The sequence below is a fragment of the Numenius arquata genome, chromosome Z (assembly GCF_964106895.1).
Source record: "Numenius arquata chromosome Z, bNumArq3.hap1.1, whole genome shotgun sequence".
Taxonomy (NCBI): domain Eukaryota; kingdom Metazoa; phylum Chordata; class Aves; order Charadriiformes; family Scolopacidae; genus Numenius; species Numenius arquata.
In genome coordinates, this window is record NC_133616.1 from 75169586 (window position 1) to 75190330 (window position 20745).

The window sequence follows — 20745 nt, forward strand, 5'->3', positions numbered from 1 at the left end:
AGGGAGAAGGAGAGATCTATCTTGCACAAAAGCTTGCAGATTTCATTACTTTTTTCCTTGTCTTTGTCTTCTGTACTGCTTGCACTTGTTGCCCTCAATACTAAGTGTTAAGACCTTATTCTTGTTTGTTCTCAGTCAACAACTTCATGTTCATCTTCTGCGTGACTCATCTGGGAACAGTGCAATTTTCTTTGGCTGTATTTTGAACTACATCTTAAATAAGCTAGGAGGACCTACAGTCATGCTTGGTTTTGACCTGATAAGTGAGAGAGCTGTAAAAGCACGTCTTTCCAATGTCACGTTATACTTGCTCGCTCAAATGTGACACTTAATTTGAGCTCGCTTCAGGCTCATGTTCTGCTTGCTGGTAATGTGAGACCCAATCTCCAGTTCCCTTTTACTTCCTCTCCATGGTGAACTTAACTGCTGAAACAAGATGGAAATGCAGAATTTGTGCAGCACCTTGATAGTTAAATGTCAGCTTTGTTCTTGCTTTTCAGCTGTCAAAGCATGATGATCAACTTTCTTAGCTGGTTAGCTGTCTTCTCCCACCCCTGTAAAATGAATAAGGACTTTATCCTCAGCCCTGAGGCAGGGCTTGCCTTGAGAATACAGAGCATCCAAGGAGCTGGCAGTCTCAAGTGTTGGAACTTGTGGTATTACAAGTTCAGTCAGCTCAGCGTGCTGGGACTTCAGAATTTGGTTACTGCGGAAAGTCATGAGACCACCTCCTGGTTGAAAAAGAGGCCAACTTTTCTTCAAGTTCCCCTTTTGCACCAGTAACACACTAGAATGCTTGAGAGAGTGAGTAAATAATTTTAAGTTCAGAAGTCTTTTTCTGGTGCCTGCTTGCAGGTAGTGCTTAGTACAGGCAGAAGGCAAGAGTCAAGGAATCACTGCATTTAAATGCAAATGTAATTCAAAGTAGTAGTAGCTGCTAAGATGTCAGGTTCTCTTAATTAGATTTATGTTTTACTTCTACTTAAGTACTTGGAAAGAATAGTGTAGCACATGTTTTGAAGATGGCTGTTTTGTTTTATTTTTTTTTAAGAACATTTAAACTTTTAGTCTAGTCTGTAACACCATGTCTTGATTCTTGACCTCTACAAGTCTACTCGGTTTGAAAGCATCTCTTCCTCAGGCTAAACAGAATGACCTAGTTATAGCTCTTAAGCCAGTTTTGAGGTGTTGAATAGGGACCCCTGCTGGAAGGAGTGAAATGCAAAATTGATGGCATTTTGGCTAACTAAACCCATTTTTTTCCTGATGTGCTGTCAAGGTGAAATCCCCTGAAGACTGTAGGTAAAAAAACCTTTGTTAAGATCGATCATCTGAATGTTCGTTTATGCAAACATGTAAAGCATTAGCAAGGAAGTTTAAGCGTTCAGTGCAGGCAACCAGGCTACATATGACCCAGCCTGAGCCGTGGAATCTGTCTTGTAGAGAAGCTGTGCTGGTCTCCCCACGCTCCACTTTTTCTGTGTACTCTCTTCCCTCTTCCTCTCTGAGCACACGACTGGTGTGAGGAGGCTGCTGACCAAATAGGCACGCAATATGTAGCTCTGTGCTTGGTTATGGGAGCCAGCTAGTGCCTTGCATAATGCTGGTATTGTGGGCTATGGCTTTAAAAGTATATGTAGATGAATGGCATAAACTGTATTGGTGGAAACAGAGCTGTTAATACCACTACTTCCCTGGTGACAGTACAAGAACATGGGAAAGTCTGGCCATGTGCAAAGGTGGACCACTTCCTCATTTATAATGTACTTCATACCTTTCTCCTGGATAGCGTATCTTCATCTAGAGGTGGTCTTGAAACTGTGCTCAGCTGTACAACTTGTACAAAGTGAGATTTTGTCCAAGGCTACATGTCACATGTAATCTCTTGCCTTCAAGATTTGATCTTGACTGGAAAGTATCTTTCACTGTATTACTCTTCCAACATGCAAGTGAAATATTTCTAATTTTTTTTAACATCCTAGGATCTCAATGCCTACAAAAAGCAAGGAATGGCATTGCTATCAAAGATGGGGGAGTCTGTCAAATATGTCACAGGAGGCTACAAATTAAGAAGTCGTCCACTGGAGTTTGCAGCCATTGGGGAGTACCTAGACACATTCTCTCTAAAACTTGGTACCATTGACAGAATAGCACAACGGATTATCAAGGAACAGCTGGGTAAGGATACAAGGTGCTCTATCATAATACTTCAGTCTGAGTGCTCTATATCTCGTTCTGGTTGATGGCATGATCCAGACAACCTGTGTCAATGATTCTGGCCTGTAATGAGCCACACACAGAGCAAAATCTAATCTCTCTTGCAGGTTTGAAACCAGCCCAAAGCCTAACAGAGTATCTTAGCTCGACTCTCCAAATATTTTTTTTTTAAAGTCACTCTTTGTGTTATACGAACCTGCTTTCTTACTAGAGTTACTTCTGGAAAGATTTTTGGGAGGGGGACAAAACCTGTAGATTCCATCTGGAGGTGTAGAGGTGGATTTCCTAGACAAAGTTAACCTTTACAGACTTGTCTTAGCAGAGCCAAATCTTTACATACGTTTAAAAAAAAATTACTTTGGCTACTGCACAGATGCAAGTGTCTTTTTATTGGAAGCTTGTAGGAATGGTCAGTTAAGCAGGATGCAACTTGAACCTGTCACCTCTGCAGCCACAGAGCTCTGCCTATCAAGATGCAAATGCAACACAAGACTTGACTCCTGGGGGAGTTAATGTTTGCCAAGCTTAGTTTCTCCTGTTTAGTGTGAGTGTTTGCAGATCCTTGTGCCTTGCTCTTACTCTGTTAATCTACTTTTCCATCTGCCTCTTGCAGAATACTTGGTGGAACTACGAGAATATGGACCTGTTTATTCAACCTGGGGAGGGCTGGAGGTTGAGCTGTCAGAGCCACTGGAGGGGGTGTCTGCCTGTATTGGGAACTGCTGCACAGCTCTTGAAGAACTCAGTGAAGACATGACAGAAGAATTCCTGCCTGTGCTTAGGGAATATATATTGTACTCAGAGTCTATGAAGGTAAAGCAAGCCCTGTGGCAGAAGACACTGTCACTGTGTTTGCATGGTACAGCAGCGAGTTCATTCTTTCTAACAGCGAAAAGTGTTGGTGGTGGGAAAAGTGGGGAAGTAAATAATACATTAAGTAGGAGGATGCTTCCACAATCAAAACAAAACTAGGTATGTTTAGGGTAACTGCATGGGTAGCATTATCTATCAGCTCTGCTATTCAGTCAAGCTAAGGTCAGTAATGCTGGGGTGCACACAAAATCTTGAAGCGTTGCTCCTTCCTTGGAGTGGCAGGTGATGCTTTATAGGAGGACATCCTGTGGCTGCCTAGACTCTTCTCTTTGAATTGTTAGAAAGACAGTCATGGCTCAGCTCTTTGCTACTGGGTCAGTGTCTGCAGAAAAGGTAGCATTAGCAGCTTCTGTCGGTTGTATGTAACAGAGCTGGGTGGCTTTTTAGAACCACGTGTCCAAATGACAGACACTGCTTCCTCGCTCATCCCCATACCCTAAGCAGGATGTGTCTCTTGTAAAGTTCTGTTAAGTTCTGCATACCAAGTAACTGCATATAGATGTTGTTCTGTGACTCTTAATCTCTGTAAGAACTTGGTATCTTACCACTGGTGCAGTTTTTATTCTCTTGAAGTTAAGGGGTGTTGGTAGTCAATCCCGTTGCATGGGGAAAAGAATCACTGAGTTAACTGCATTGAAAACTGAAACCAAGGACTCTAATTCAGCTGCTAGAGCTTTTCACCACATGCCCATCATACAATAGGTATTAGCAGTCCCTCTATAGGGTACTAACAGATAAATTCCTTCGGAGAATTTTCCGTTTGGAGCAACCATTACAAGGCTATGGCATGCACTCCTTTAGAGATCTAATAGCCTGTTGTAAACCTGCAGTTTGAACATGGTAGTCCTTCTTTATCTTAATCTTAGTCATCCTGTACTACTTCAACTGAGAATTAAAACACTTCCAGATTTCTTTTCCCAGCTTCGGATAGCTAGTTGTATGGCTCCTATCTTGCCTGGCTGAAGTATTACAGAAGGCTTTGCACTAGTTCCCTGAGTATGTTCTTTGCTTTTGTAGTCTTGGTATTGACCCTAGCAAAAATGAGGTGCATTTTATTTACAGGACTAATAACACCCAAGTGTTGCTGGAACACCCTGAGCTGTAGTTGGAAGCCTTGACCCACAGTGTTCAGACTTACGTTTATTCTGTAGAAAGGGGTGTTTGTGTACTTATAAATATACAGAACATGAGGCTAGTGGTTAAAGCGTTTAGCCTGGAACATCTAGCTTTTGATGCTACAAATGCCACGGCCTACTGGAGATGTCATCTAAGTGGCAAGCTGAGTTGTGAGAGGCACTTTTCACAAGTGTAGCAGGGGAAAATTTTTTTTTAAGCTAAAAAGCAAGGATTTCTTCAGCTGAAGAGGTACTTCAGGAAGTTAAACACCACTTACCACAGGGAGAGCAGCATTAAAGACCTGCAGCTAGACTATCTGTTGGCTTGGAGACTGCACTTAGTGTCTTTGCCATCATCTGATAACAGCCCTTTTAGAATGAGGCTGTCTCCAAGCCAACAGGTAGTCTAGCTGCAAGTCTCTCTCTGGTAAGTGGTGTTTAACTGCCTGAAGTACCTCTTCAGCTGAGGAAATCCTTGCTTTTTTGCTTAATTTTTAGGCTGTTGATTTGACTTTCTGCTGCCCTAAAGGATTCACTCTTCCTGTCAGCTATTCTCTGGTAATGGACTGAAAATACTTACTGTGTTGATGTTTTCGAACTGGTTGGATCTGGAAATCACACTTGCAAAATAACAGTTAATAGCAAATAAGAATTATGCTGCTTAGTGTCCATCATGGGCATCTCATTAGCTTTACTCCATCTGAAAATCAAGAATAAAAACTGTTGGTAGCCAGGGCATACTGTTCCTATTTTCCTTCACTCCCAAACACCAAAACTTGAAATGTGTCAGGTCATACCAAGTGCAATTTTCTTATGCTAGAAAATACCAGGCTGATACTATTTCTGCAGTAAGCAGCTACAGCACTGTCTTCCCAGACTCACTAAAACCAATTAACTGTAAAGGAGGCTACTCCTGAGGTGCAGGGGGCTTTCTGCTGAAAGGGCTGTCCTCTTCTCTAGCAGTGCAGTCCTACTCATCAGCTGCTGTGAGGCCTGCTTGTGAAATTAAAAGTCAGTTTTGATCTTTCAGAGTACAGCTTTTGGACAAAGTACTTGATGGCAGGTAAGTCTTTAGATACTAAGAGTTCAGCGCAACCTTGATAGCTTTCTCTGTTACACATTGTACCCCAGGCATAGGTGTAAGAACTGGATTTGTAGAGCAATCTCTAGCCAGGTGACAACCTGGCAGTTCCTACTCTGAGGGTTATCTTCACTGTTTCAGAGATGAATGTTCACCTTGGTGTCTTCAGGAGTGCTGTTGTAACTGAGGGGGGGCAGCCTGAGGGAGCTGCACGTGCGGAGCCAGAGCCCAGTGGTTCTGGTTGGAACAAATACTGGCTGGCTCCAGGGAAGCCCCATCTCTGGGTTTATTTGAAAGGTTTGCAGAAGTGGGGAGAGGCTGGCATTGTGGGCTTGAGTTAAAATGTGTGCTGGTGGTGTCTAGGAGAGACCTTTTGTAAAATACAGGCTGTGTGTGAGATGGCTAGACGATGTATTGAATCCTGGTGCAGTGAGGGCCTCGTGAGCAAATGTGCGGTGCCACTTTTTTTGTGGTGTGCTGGTGTTCCCCAGGGAGGCAAGTGGAGAGGGTGAACTCTGCTTTACATAATTCAGTGCCGATATTAAAATATTATATGGACTCTATGCTTAACACTTAACACAGAAAGGCTTACCAGATGATGCAATCCCCAGCTGTGTGCCTGGACATTGCTTTTAATGCATGTTTAAACCAAGCAGCACATGAATAGCCATCTCTCTAAAGGCCTGCAGTAAATAAGGATCCTCTTGTGAGATCTAGTTGTAGTGGGAAGCTTTGGGGTGTGCAAATGGCATAGGATTGCAATTTGAGAAAGGAGGCTGATGGCAAACTCCTGAAAATCCTTCAGAGATGGGCTAAGGTGAAATGTTTCAGCTAAATAGAAAATGGAGAAGGACCTGCCTTGCTGAAGACAAGCTAAGCCTTTCTTGTACGGAGACTAGTGGTTTAGTTCTGTCCCCAAATAGCTGAAATGTGGTGCGTGGGTTTTTTTGTTTGTTGGTTTCTTCCAACTTTTTAAAATTTTTTTTTACTTCAATTTTCTCTGTAAGTGAGGCCTTAACTAGTCATAAGTGTTGCATAGGCTGTGGTAAGTCTGGGGGTACTTGGTACAGAGCTTTTCAGAGGAGCTGCTGAAGCATTAATGCATTGATCTACAGCTGAGAAGAGATTGCCTGGAGGTGCCAGAGGAAACGCTTCCTTTCACATATGGGACAAGTGAAAGGGAAGGCAATATTTTTCTCATCACTTACAGGTCAGCCATTAAGGGCTACTTAAAGCTGTGTTCAGAAGCATATTGTTAATGGTCTGCAGGGAATGGATTTGAGCACTTAAGGAGAAATAAGACACCTGCCCCTTGAATCTTGTCTGCCGATGCCTGTTAATCATTGGCTGCTACTGGTGCAAGTCCAGCTTACTGCATGAACTCCAGGCTCCTAAAGGCTGAATGCAATTGCTGGAGGCGGTTGTTTGTCTGAGAAGAAATTTCAGTTGACTGAGGCTCAAGAGGCAATGCAAAGTAGAAATACCTGTTAAATTTCCCAGGCTTTTGTTGCATTGGTAACCTCAATCACTTAAGGGCTATTCCACATAGTTGCTTAGATTCCAAAAGGAAGGGGAATGCTGTCGTTCTTCAAGCTAACACGACCAATGGCATGCTTGCTTGCATCTCTTTGGGGAGCAAAAAGGAGTGTTAAGCTGTTCAAGCTGAATTTTTCCATTTTGCCCCCTTTTTTACCATAAACCAATAGCAACTTTGTGGATGGTGTGCCATTCCCATTTATCATGGACTGAGGTTTGTAATAATATTGATTGCAACGTCTGCTGTCTCTAGAGCAACTGCACTGGTGAACTTCCCTTGGCTTATGAAGGAGGAGGGCGAAGATGATGATTAATAGATACAGGGTTTGTACATCTTTAATTAGGAAATAGGTCTTGGCTAAAGTGGCTCTTTAAAAGAGTAATTTTCAGAAGTTTAACAGGTACCTGTGTAGGCATCAGTGCATGTGACTAGTCCTGCTTTACTAGCCTTGTCTGAAACTGTTAAAATTAGTTACCTCTTTTTGTCCTAATGGGGTAATTCCTTCTGGGTGGCAGAAAGGAAGATTTGAAGCGTGAACTGGGCAAGTGGGCTTCAAGAGAAGTTCAAATTTACAGGTACCTCAGCAATGAGTGTTGGCTGACTATCCTCTTACCATTTTTCATAATAACTTTGCATCAACTGAGCTATAAAAAATTACTAGTTGCTTCAGTCTTCACAAGAAAACAAGTTGCCCACTTTTGCTGACACAGAACTGCTTATTTTTTAGTAGTATATTCTTAAAAATGTCTGTGGTTATTTTTAAATTATAAGACTGTAGTATAACCTTAGTAGAGCTAGTAGCACAATTACTAATAACCTTGTGGATGTGGTACAAGATAAGGGTAGCATCTTTTGCTCTCTCTTCTGAGAATACTCTGTCAATGAAATATTTACTGCTTGTGAAACTTGTTCAGGTAGTTCAGTGCCTTTCAAATAAGTTGGGCTTTTTGGTTTTTTTACTGTTTTTAATTAAACAAACAAACCCCCCAAACTGATCTAAAAGCAAAGCTAACTTTTGTTCTAAGATGAGAATGTAACATTGTGCTATAGAGGACTTTGAGGAGTCTTTACAAGTGAAAAGGAAGATGTAATACCTTCTGTGGTGGCCTTCCTGTCTCTTAGCCTGTGCTGTTGTCTGTCCACTGCTTGAGGTTATCAAAAGCTTTGCAGTAGTCCTTGACAGCTTTGATGCTTTTGTTTATATCCTTTTCATGCTAGTAATAGGTCAACTGATGAATTGAATTTACCTAGTCAGGGTTATGTTCATGACTACATGTCAGCTTTTATCTTACATACCTCCAGCTTGTCCAAAACTTGAATTTTATCTGACCCTGCCAGCTGCTGGAGAGCAAGTGCTCTTTGTTTTTAAAAGCTACTCCCTAAATACTGTAAAATAGGACAAAGCAAGTCTGAAAGTCTGACTTCATATTGAGTTAGCACTTAAGCTGTATCTCTTTGCAGTTTCTTGCAGGCTGGGGAGGGAAGGAACAAGAGGATCCCTCTCACAACTTTCTCTTCTCTTGCCCATAGAATGTGTTGAAGAAGAGAGACCAAGTTCAAGCAGAGTATGAAGCAAAACTGGAAGCAGTAGCCTTGAAAAAAGAAGACCGTCCAAAGGTTAGCACTTAAAACTACCCTACAAAACCAGCTTGCACTTAAGTCCTGAGAAGAACAGAGAAACAGAACTTGCTTTGTTTGGGTCTGGTGGCTTCTTTGCAGTGTAAGCAATTTCTGGCAGAACAGAAGTTTGTTGTTGGCAAGCTGGTGTGAAATAAAGACTGAGGTATCAGCATATATAACCTGTCTAGCAAGTTCTGATCTCCTGCCATTGGGAGCAGGATGGCTCCAACCTGTGAACAACAGCCAGAAATCAGTTGGAAAGTTTAGTGGCGGGGGCTGAAGCAGTGGTAGAACAGTATGTCAGCGAGCTGAGCTAAGGTCCTAGCCCTGGTGCTGCTGAATTGTGTTGTAGGACACCTGTTTTGGCTGTGGAAGGCTCCGTATTTTGCCCCTTCTGCTAGGGAGCCCATCCTGTGTGATGCTGAACAGACACGGCAGCAGTTACTGGGTGACGGGTTTTGGCTTGGGCTTCACGCAGAAGGGAAGCCGTAAACTGGTGTGCTTGTGCTGCCACCTGCTTTCTGCATGAAGCAATGTGCGAGAGCCCTGTCTTAAATCACTGCAGCTTTAACCAACAATGACAACAGGTTTTGTTCCCTTCCTCTGCTTGGGGTTTTTTAGTTCTCCTTCATCTATTTTAACTAATGGGTCACTTTCTAATATTAGGACTACTGTGCAATAAAACTACAGGAGGTTCACATAATGTCTTTAATCCAAGAAGCTGAAGAAGACATAGCATAGAACTGTAAACAGATATTTCTCTGGTCCTATGTCTGTGACTAGAAATAGTGGTGTCCTGGATATCTTGTGGTGCTCTTGTATTTTGGTCTTTTGCCTGCTCCACTGCTGGCAAGGTTGGTACGTATTCTTACTTCCTTAGTGTAGCTTTGCATAAGTAGGTATTCCAACAAGTTGTGTGTAGGAAAGGGGGAATCTAAATCTAGCATATCCAGCAAGCCAATTGAGGCTTTTAGGCATTTGACTCTGTCAAGATCTTGATGCAGTGGAACTGCTGATGTTTGCTAATCTCTCACCTGCTAAAAGGCTTTTGTTTCTACCTCTCAGTGGGTTGTGTAAAGCACAGCACTTAAATAGCTAAGAATTTTTTTAATATTTGTCTCCTCTCCAGACTATAAGCATATCTTTTGGCAACTCCTTGTAGATTTTTTCCTAATGTAAGTCTTTTGTGTCATTTACAAGACAGAAGTTGAACAAACTAATAGAACTCCCTGCATGTTCATAAAACACTAGCTTGTGGTTTTCAGATTCTTTCTGCTGTAGGGAATGTCCTCGTCTGTAAGAGCTGGTAGCTCAGAGCAGTGGCTACAAGCACGTCTTATATTAAGCAAGGTCTCCTGGCTATGACTTGCTGGAAATTAAAAGCAGACTGATGATCATGAGCTGGGTTATGCAGTGAACAGGCATTTGTGTTCCTTTTGGCATATTTAGCTGACTTGACAGAAATTATGTTAAAAAAAACGCCACCCCTAAAACTTACGGGGGAAAAAGACCTGCTTTTGGACCATGAAAGAAGGGCCTATCATTACTTGTTAATCTCTTCCACTGGAAGGCATTCTGGGACTCGCTGTACACGTAGTCAGACCGGCTTCAGAAAGCTCCGTCAGTGTCATCAGGTCGTTCTCACATTGACATGATCAGCTTAAAACTTGGTGGCCTATAAATGCAGAAGGCTTGTAGGGCTACTGTCAGTGTCTGTCAGCAAATACTGCTCAGAATGCTGAGGCTTTCACCAAAAGCATAGTATGTGTGTTGTTTTTTAACACTAGCATAGCAGTATTAGTGTGGAATCTGCAGCCTTTCTGTTTCTGACAAGTACAGTAGTGAATTGCTGCTTAGCCATTTCTGACCCACGCTGGAGCTGCTTTTGCAGTAATCCAGCCAATTTAGTGAAGTGCAGGCATTGTTTCTGTTTGGTGAAATGAAGTCCACTTCTGATGACCTAATTTATTCTGTCTGAAGGCTTTGCAGTGTGGTGATCTATGGGAACATTAAACATAGCAGTGCAGAATTTGAAGTAGAAGATTATTATATGTATTTAAAGGGGGGAAAAAAAAAAAAGGCTTGTAACAGTATGTGTTTCCAGAGAACTAGAAAGGTAAAAATATATGCAGATATTAGTTGCCTAATAAGTGCTGGATTCATTGTGCTTCAGGATGATTTGTTATTTGATAATGATGCTGTAGAGGAGTTTAAAAAAAAAAGTGGACATGTTTATGCTGCAAATGATGCTGTCTGTACTCAATTATGCTAAGTTCTAGATGCGAGGCATGCTTTGTGTCTGGTCTCTTCAAGAATTATTTGAAGAAGAATAGATGTAGGTGCAGAACTTCATATCATACAATGAGGTGACCAGACTACTGAATATACTGAATATACTGAATAGTTTTATGCTCTGTTCTTGCCTGCATATACATCTCTTATCAGTTTAAATTAACTCACTAAAATAGTGATAGGCCCTTCTGGAGCATATTGCAGTTTGAGACAGTTGTCACTTGATTTTGGAGTTGGGTTTGTTTTTGGTTTTTTTTTTGGAGCTATTAAGTTAGCTGACTGCAGGCATCAGTAAGAAAGCAGCAACTTTCCCCAAAGTCCAGTCGTCTTTCTTCTCACTTCCTAGTTGATAGCTAATATTTAGTGTCTCTGGTGGTAAAAGCAGATAAAAGCATCAGCATTGATGTTTCAACTAATGTCCAAATTTGATGATAGAACTATAACCTCCCTTTTCATTAAGGTTGCACTAGATGTAAAGTGCTTAAAAGCTGTTAATCAACTTAAAATTTTGTTTGAGTAAATTGAGTTGCAAATTCTGTTCTGGGAAGCTGCAGTTTTGGAGGGAAAGGTATTTACACTCCTGAACAGGACTGGTGCATATGTAGGCTCTGCTTTCATGGTGCCTGTGGAGACTTAGCTGGAGTTCATTGCCCTTGTTCCTTAATTAGAGCATACATGACTCATTTGCTGACCACTGGGTTGTCTCTGTTGCTCTAAACTTGTGCAGCCCTCTCAGCCTGACCTGCAGGAGAATTGGCTGTGAGAAAGAACAGATATATATATTTTTTTTAATAGCTTCCCTGTGGTTTCAGATCATGGCAGAAGAAGCAGGAAGCTGTGCTTAGAAACTAATTTAATTGGATTGGGAAATCTTATGTGGTTTTTCTTCCAGACTTTACGTCTCTTTCTCCTGATAGCCTAGCCTTTTCTGTTAAGATAGTAGAGTACTTACAAATATGACATAAGGCACATGTGCCTTGAGGAGAGAATTTCTAAACCTTCCAGCCACTGGCTTGGTAGTTCTTGTCTGAAGCCTATGAGAGATCTTCATGTCTAGAGCTGTGGCAGAGTGGATTCTGTAGCCAGAGGTATAGCGCTCTCAGAGGGTGGGGAAAGTGTGTAGGTAATGAACCCCCAAGCTGCCTGTAGTGTAAATTCAGTTGTGTGAATAAAGGGGATACTCAAATCCCATGAGTATGAAGGAGGTGCTTCCTGTGTCTCAAACAGCTTTATTGGAGAACTAACGTAGGACCTTTGAGTATTGGTTGATGGAATGTGATCAGTGCTAATTGTCATCCTGGAGAAGAACCAGAGTTGATATGTTTCTGCCTAAATTGTGTACCTTGCCAAACTGCAAGGTTGTAGGTCACCTCTGACATCCTATATTGTTACCCATGAAAAGCTTCTTACATAGTTTGTTCATCCTCTTCCTTCCTTCACAAAGAAGGAACCCTTCCTTCCCCGAAGGGAATTTCCTGAAAGTATCAAGTATGAGAGGAGCCACTACAAATGACTGCAAATCTTCTTCATCGTTCTGCCCTTTGCCTTTGTGCAAGTCACAGGTTCCAGAGCAGAAGTTCTCTTCTCACATTGGTGCTAAAGCTGAGAAGTTTCCTCTTCTGAGGTCATGGACTCAGTCTGCATGTCCTTGCAGGCTTCCCATCTGTGTGGACCATACAGGGAGAGAAAGATATTCATGGGTTTCCTGCTTGAAAAAACATTTGTAAATTGTTCCTGTAGTTGCCTGGTGGTATACATGATGTTTGTTAAACCATAAGCAAAGAACACCAACTTCTTTGGCCTAATGTGCATTTACCTTGGGCTGGTGACTACTGTCATAATCCATTTAAATCTCTACCTAGGCTTGCAGTGGGCTGTCCTTCAAGATTTCTCCCATTGCTTATGTGTGACTACATGCTCAGTGTTGAGCCCAAAGGCCCATGAGCCAATCCATAGGGAAATGCTTCCTGTTCCCTTCATTATGATTCATCAGTGCTTTGCACTTAAATTTTTTTTCAGGCAGCCTTAAGGTTAAAAGTGGAAGCTAGGAATTTTATTCTGCAGCCATAGTTGATGACTACTGTTTGTATACTATGGTCAAGAGGTAACACTGAGGTCTCTTATCCAGCTCTTTGGACAAACCAAAATGTTTGTTGTTTCATAGACACTAGGGTAAATTGGGAAATGCCTGGTGCAACTGTAAACGGTTGAGCTGCTCCGTTTGAGAACTGGGAAATGAGCTTTAAGCACTGAGCACTTACCCCAAATGGCTTTCCTCTTCATGTGTTTCTAGAGAGCTCTTCCTCATCCTGGCTCCACTTCTGGCGTGGACATGGACAAGCACAACTGCCCACCACCTCAAACAGCAGAAAACAAATTAAGCAATCATGTCTCCTCATGAATACAGAATTGGGGCTTTTGTCCCTGCAGCCATAACTGAGTTAACTTACCTGTTTTCCTGTAGCTTTGCTCAGTGAGGTTTGAGCTAGTTCAGCAGTCTGGCACTCTCAGTGACAGTTTCAATCTTCATTTCTTTTCTTGCAGGTACCAACAGATGTTGAGAAATGTCAAGACCGAGTAGAGTGTTTCAATGCTGACCTGAAAGCAGATATGGAGAGATGGCAGAACAACAAAAGACAAGACTTTAGGCAGCTACTCATGGGGATGGCAGATAAAAACATCCAGTACTACGAGAAGGTATGTGACACTCCTGGAACGTTGGCAGGAATAAGTTCATTTTCCTCTGAGGTGGTAATAATTCTTCAGGAAATCTTCAGGCTGTCTTGAAAAGGATCTTGGACATTTAAATCAGTTATCTGGGGCTGCAGAAGCTGCTCTTTGTCAGCAGCTTAGTGTAATCTGTTGAGTTGCTGGTCATGCTCAAGTGATCTGCGTGAGACTAGCAGTCCTTTGCAAGGCAGCCCTGCGTTTCATCCTGTATACTTGCCTGTCTTGCATTCTTGAACTGAACAAATTACTAAGCAGCAGTGGTTGGTATGTTAAACACTACTTGGCTTATGCATGGTGACATACTTCATCTTGCCTGTTGCTTTTTTCCACATCTACTTTACAAACAACTTCTTGTGCTAGATTACCTATCCATGTAACATTAATATGTGCTTCCTTTGCCCCTGCCAATTTCTGTCTTGTCAGGGATTCATAACTGGTCACACAGAACTTCCTTCACCCTGGTCTCTTCTCTCTTCTGAGACTGCTGTGGCAGGAGGGATTAAAGAGTCCACTGAAAATCCAGCAGTGCCCCTGCAATTGACAGTTAAATCTGTACATGTTCATTTTGCTCTTAGCTGCAGCAAGGAAGCCCTTTGGTTGGAAAGCATTTAATCACTTCAGGATACACATCTAGAAATACTCTATTCACTTTCAGTACAATCAGCAAGATTAGACGGAAGATGCTTGGCAACAGTGACTTGTGGATGTAAGTGCTGGTGATGAGTTTGCCCATTGCTGGTGTTTAATAATATGTATTCCACAGTCTATGTTTGTCCAGTTTGGCTTCTGGGCTGTACACAGTTGAAAGGCAGTAATGGTACACAGCACAAGAACGGGATAAGTATACGTGTCTGGGGAAATGACTTCAAAGCCTGGAGTGACTTTCTAATAACCCAGAGGCTAGACTCCACTTTTATTTTACTACACTGGGTGCTACCAGTTTGTCATGTAGTGGAGTTCAAGTGCCAGAAGTGTACTGGAGTACACTGTGTCTCTGAACTACCCTCCCTAAATGTATACGTTTTTCAAATAAGACTGCTGGAGGACGTCTCTAATAGCTGCCATTGTGTCCAGATCAGCCCTCTCCCACAGTCACACCACAAAGATGTAGATTTCTACTAGAAACAGTTTGTCTCCCTAGCTGAAAGCTGTGGTGTTCTTCAGTTTAGAAGAATCTAGCTTGATATTTGAAAATACTGGGTATCCTGATGGTTTTTAATAGCTTGGGCCAGATGATGACTTTGGAAAGCTTTAATTTGTTTTCTTTGTTTGGAAACTGCAGCTCTTTGTTCTGAACATGTTATGACTGTTAGAGATTCCTCACCCCTCTTCTCTAATAATCTATAAAGACCTAGCTAGCCATTGTGAACTTGCATTCCGCTGGTCTGGAAGGGTTGGTCAAAAGTTACAAGAACTGATGTACAATCCATTTTTTTTAATCTTTACTTCTTTCTTCAGTGCCTTACGGCGTGGGAGTCAATTATACCACTATTACAAGACAAGCCAGAGACCAAATAAGAAGTACCTTCATGGACAGTCTAGCACTTCTATGCTCAGTACCACTAGACATACTGGAACTTTATGAAGGACTCCTTTTGTCAAGTTAACTGAAATGCCAGCTGCACTTGGGCTGGAACAGACGCTCTGAAAACTATTTGAATTTTTTTCCTCACTTTCTGTGTTTAAACTGGGGTATGTTTCATCTTTTTGAGTTATCTTGAATGGTTCCTTCTTTATCCTATGGAGTGATTGGGGGTTCATACTGAAAGTGCACGGGGATCTTGATAAAACTTACCTCTTTAGTCTAGAAGGAACTGATGAGTGGAACACTAAAAAGATGAAAATAAAACTCTACTGCAAGGTGCCAAATGACATCTTTATTACCATTCTGTTTTGTTTGCTAAAAAAAAAAAAAAATTATTCCTATGATACAGTACTTTCTAACCAATCCTTATCCCTATTTTTGGATGGACAGGGAAAGGCTGGAAATGAGTATTTTCTTTTTTGCTACCGCCCATATGCTCCCTCTGGATAAAACGGTTTCTGGAGACTTTTCTGTGTGGGAGTTGGGCTGGTCCTGGACAGAGCATACCAACACCACCTGCAAGCATGAACTGTGGTTTTTGTGAGTGTGGCATGCTGTTGGTTCATACTGAGTATCTTTGTTTACCTTGGTGATTATGAAGTAATGTCAGTTGGCTGGGGTGTACTTGTAACTGACTTGGGGATCAAAATCAGCCTAGCTGCGGGAGCAAGTTGAAGAGCAGCTTCTCGAGGCTTACGGGAATGGTGGTAAAAAGTGTGAGTCTTCAGTGTGTTTTTTTCTAATGCCGTCTCTGGAAGTTGCATGGTAGAATTCTCTTGGTCCATGCTTTAAACTTTTTTTTTTCTGAACTAGAGGCACTTTGGGCGTGGTCAGTTAAGGTGCCTGCTGTAATAAAGGCAGAAGTCTGCTTTCTCTTCCCGTGTTTTTTTTTTGCAGCAGCCAAAAGCCAAAAAGTGTCAAATACCTGCTTACACCAAGCATCATTATGTGTGAAACTTGCCTTAAACAGGTTGGTGGGGGTACATAAGTACCCTATTAGCTACACATAGCGTTCATACCTGTCTCTTCTGGACACACAGCAAGTCTTTTAAGACTACTTTTGGTACAGATCTATTTTCTTAGTAGTTTGTGTTGGCCTTTAGAAGTGTAATTGCTTCTGCAAGTCCCTTTTTTTTTTTCTCCCCCTTTCTCTTGCAGGCCAGCCTCAAGTAAATGCCTGCTTGGTGTTAATGGCCTTAGGAATGCTGCCATGATTCCCAGGATCCCAGAGTCTTGGTTTAACAGCATGCAGATAAATCCCTCTTAACCATCCTAAGTGAGGGGGTTTGGAGCCAATATCAGTGTAATATTGGGATTTGGGGGAATAAATAGGTATGAGCGCTTACTGCTAAACTTGAGTGATTACTCGATCTCTGGCAATATTCTTGCAAAGAATCTGAGCAGTAATTGAGTATATGCAACTTCTGTGTTCTCCTGTGATGACCTACCAGGTATCCTTCTGGTTTGGACTTCATCCTTTCATAAACACCAAGTGTACCTGAAGCCCCCCTACTTAGCTTGGTGGCTTTATAGCAACTGTCAAGATGAATTATTTCAGCAATGTGGTAGCTGTCAGCCTAATGAGATGATGCTCTCTGGGTGCAAAAATCAATTTTAAGATATTTTAAGAGGTCTTCCTTTTTGACTTAGCCTCCATTGACAGGTCTGTGGTACTAAAACTATGCTTTTTGTTTTAAGCTCACAGTTTATCAATATACACTTACTTGGTGTAAATGAGAACTCTGCTTTAAGGTGCTGTTAGGTCCAGAATGACAAACTACTCTGGCTGTGCAAGGGAAGTGCTTAAGGGGATCATCTTGAAGCAGTAATCAAGTGTTTTCCTCAATCTTTCCCTTCTAAAATAAGCACTTGTGTAATATTTAACAGTTGGACCTTCAGGGTTACAGTCTTCCCTATTTCCCACAAACAGAGATCAACATGCTTTTTTGAGCTGGTTCCTGTGTGGTAAATGGAATTTTGTAGTTGACTCTGCAACATAACTGGTAGTCATGCAAAATGTAATTTGCACTAATACTTGGACAGTCTTCTCTCCACCTTATCAAAAAAAAAAAGTGCAGAATGAGAAGGAAGGATGGTAGGTTTTTTTCCTACATGTGAGTAGGATTTGTCTGATGCCTTACAACACTGAGGTCCTGTTCCCTCTTAGTTTTATGTCAAACTGAAGTGAGTGTTGGTTCTGGGGAATTTAGCAATTGACGTCACAGCTGTTCCTGAGAAGCGTAATGGACAGTGGGGAGTACCAAGTGAAGTTGAAATCTATGTGTAACTGCTGAGCCTGGAGCTGTTGAAGATCAGCTGAGATTTTCTTTTAATCTGATGCCATTGATTCTGCAGCATGGTTTTAAAACTGTTCCTCAACCAAAGCATGTTTCAATTTCAGGTAATCCCTTTCTGGCTAAGCTGCTGAAAGGCAGGTGTGCTTTGCAGTTCCCAGTTGGAGTATGTGGCTCTGTAGCACCTGCAAGTTGATTTGGAGGAGAGGATGGAGCATGTGCCTCAGGCTGTGGCCACTAATAGGATTTCATTATCATCTGGAACACCAAAACCTCTTAAGCCCCTACAAGGAAAGTAAAACTTAACATTCAGAAAGAGACTCCTACATACATTGCTGCAGTGTAAGAAGGGTGTGTAGTGATGGATCTCTCAGCTCCTATGGGCAATGGAGGAGTGTCTTTATAAAGAGCTGTTGTAAATCTGTAGTTAACTGTGGGAGAGGCTGTGAGGTATGGGGAAGATCCCGACTGTGAGGTTTGGGGGAGCAGTGCCAAACAGGACAACCATAAAATAGCAGGAAACTCCTGTAAGATGTAAGGAGTGGCACTTGTAAAGAGTGCACTTAACTGCTGTTAGTGGGGGGCTGAGATCTAAACTGTTAGAGAAACTCTGACATGTTATCCTGTAACCCTTACAGGACAGGAGTCTCTCCTTTGGATGGCCTGAACCTTAAGTGTGAAAAGTAAAAGGTGTTGGTAAAGGGAAGCAGGAGTAGTGCAGGAGCTTCATCTTCAAATAACTTGTGGAGTGTTCAGTCATTTAAGGTCAGCCTCTGCATATGCACTAAAATGACATCAAAAGTAGTTGCACCCTTTCTGTAAGCCTATGTAACATGTAGGTCCTTCAATAATCCTTAAATTAGCCCAGTTTTCCTTGTAATCCATAGCCAGACCAAGCTTTTTCTCAGAGGATGCATAACTCACTGCTGTCTTGGTTACTTCTGTGTAATTTCTGGGATGTTTGTTTCTTCTCTCAACTGGCACCAGCACAATAAAGCAAGCACTGAGATCTTGTTTTCATGCTCGGTAATGAACCGTGCATTGTTCGTATGTATCCTTACCAGGTTCTAACTCTTGCAATAAACATAGATGTTGAAACATCATGGCTTTTTCAGGTATCCATTGAAAAATGAAAAGGTAACAGGTGTAGCCCTAAAGACACGAACTCTTCTGATGCAAGTTGTATCAAAGAATAAACTACAGATTCTTCACTGAAGTCTACTTGGATTTTTGTCACACTGGCACTTGTGCTAAGGAGAGACTAGTGGGATAGGTGGTAGAAACATCTGCAAAGCATGAGTGGCAGAGGTGGTCCTGTGGAGGTGCTATGAGGTGGCCTTGCAGCCGTGGCTCTGCACAGACTGTTCATGATGCGTATTGCTTCAGGTGTTGGTCCTCCATATGCCAAGGTACAAAAGAATTCCTTCCTAGCCCACCAGGGACTGTTCAGTGTTTTAACAGCAGCCACGCTGTTGTTAAAACTTGCACAATTTAATTGTGTGTGATTAATGTTGCAGACTGTTTAAAATCCTGGTGCTGCTAACCACTGAGCAAAATTGCATAGACTAAACTAGCTCATTAGATGTTCAGCCTTCATAAATTCTGAAGGCAGAGCAGCTTTTCCCTTGGTATATTAACTTTTACTACAACAACCGATAAACAGGGAAAATGGAGTCTTTTTTTTTTAAGGTAGGGAACTTGCTACTACTTATCAGACTTTTTTTTGTTTTGTAAAGTAAAACTGGGGATCACAGGAATAAACTAGCCTTCTGGCGGTGTGAATATTGTATTTTAAACTTTTTGGGAGTGCTGTTTAATCAATTGTATGAAATTAAATGTCAATACCTAGTTCTATGCTTAGCACTTTGGAGTCTTGCTGGGGCATCTGACTTGTACAAGTACTTGGCAATGAACTGGGCTGGTTTTAAGGTTGCATGGCTAAGGCACAGTACTTGTGCAGAAAATAATGCACTTCCCGAAAAGGCCTAATTAGAACACCCTTATGTAAGTGGCATGCTAGAACGCTAAAGGCTAGTCGCTGTCCTGGACTACTCGGAAGGTCTCGGTACTCTATGCTTTGAAGCTAAACCTTTTTCTTAATTCTGCTGCTGGGATATGTGTCCATATCTTCAGGTGAAGCAGCAGGGTTGGGGCCAATGCCACGTTCCCACTGCACCAGCGGACAGATTGTAGGGGGATAGTCTTACAACTGCAAACAGCCAAAGGGCTTTTGTCTTCAGTATATGAAAATAAAGCCGCACCGTCCTTGTTCTCTCCTCCTCTGTGCCTGCATCCCTCTGCCCTTCCTTAAGGTGTGGGGAGTTGGGCTGTGGAGGTGGAGGCCAGCTGGCTGTGAGCGGAGGTGGACCTCATCCCCCTCCTTGTTGAAGGTGGCAGTACTGGGGACTGAAATGGTGCTGGCTCATTGCCCGGACTCTTCCACTTTCAGCCTTTGTAAATGCACTTGCCGGAACTAGAGTCACCGTTCATACCATTAAAAACCAAAACGAAAGCTGTGAAAAGACTTGTCTCTGTGTGAATTAGCCAGTAAACAATGTAACAATGGGAAGGAGGCTTTTGTTTCCTGCACTCGACCAAATCTGGCAACTGTGCTCTTGTTCAGACTCGCAGGCTATGAAATGTTGTCTTGCCTTCTGGTGCTGGCATGTTTCTATACCCTTTCATATATCTCTGTATAAATATACTTTGTGCATTGTTTACTATGGAACTAGTATTGATGGAGAAAAACACTTTGAGGTAAAACTGTTTGTAATTCTCTATTAGCGTGTACATTTTTTTAAAATGCACCATTTGTTTACCTCAATTAATTTAATGGAATGGACCAATAAATGTATTAAAAGATGACTCCTTTACCTAGAATATAAAGTTTCATTTTTTTGCAGCCTTCACCATTGAAATGATGTGTGCACTTATTTTACAAGACTGTCACTACCTTACTGCAGAAGTACCCTTCTCTTGAAACTTTGTTCCACTGCTGATTTAACTAAAAGTTGTCTGTCTGTTGCTGTTTTACATCTGTTATGACTTAAAAGTGAAGCTGAGGTAAGGTTCCAAGGGTTTGTGTGTGAGGGGGGAAACAGGGGTGGCAGGAACTTCCTCAGAATAAGGAGTTGCATAGTGAGTAATCAACTTCTGCATCTCTGGCTCAAACTGAAGCTGCCTGATTTGCCTCCGGATTATTTCAGTTACTGAAGGGCTTTTAACTTGCCTTCACTTAGTTCAGGAACTTGGAAGCCACTTAATCCTTGTTGATTCAATTAGCATGTAAGTAGACATATAATTTAAGATCTGGTCCCTTTGGGGCATGCCAGTCTTCTGAATCACCTTTGGAGTTAGATGACAACATCTCATGCCAGTTGCTATGTTGTAAGAGGTGCCTT

The 20745-nt window shown here is 42.0% G+C and overlaps 1 protein-coding gene across 1 annotated transcript in view; it reads left to right on the forward strand.

The window, feature by feature from the left end:
* Window positions 1-15367, forward strand: part of SNX30 (sorting nexin family member 30) — a 48901-nt gene extending 33534 nt beyond the window's left edge. The window contains exons 5-9 of the mRNA XM_074166185.1: window positions 1983-2178; window positions 2831-3030; window positions 8354-8440; window positions 13280-13432; window positions 14924-15367. Coding sequence (XP_074022286.1) covers window positions 1983-2178; window positions 2831-3030; window positions 8354-8440; window positions 13280-13432; window positions 14924-14983 — 696 coding nt within the window. The 3' untranslated portion in view covers window positions 14984-15367. The remainder of the gene's footprint in view (window positions 1-1982; window positions 2179-2830; window positions 3031-8353; window positions 8441-13279; window positions 13433-14923) is intronic.
* The last annotated feature ends 5378 nt before the right edge of the window (window positions 15368-20745 follow it).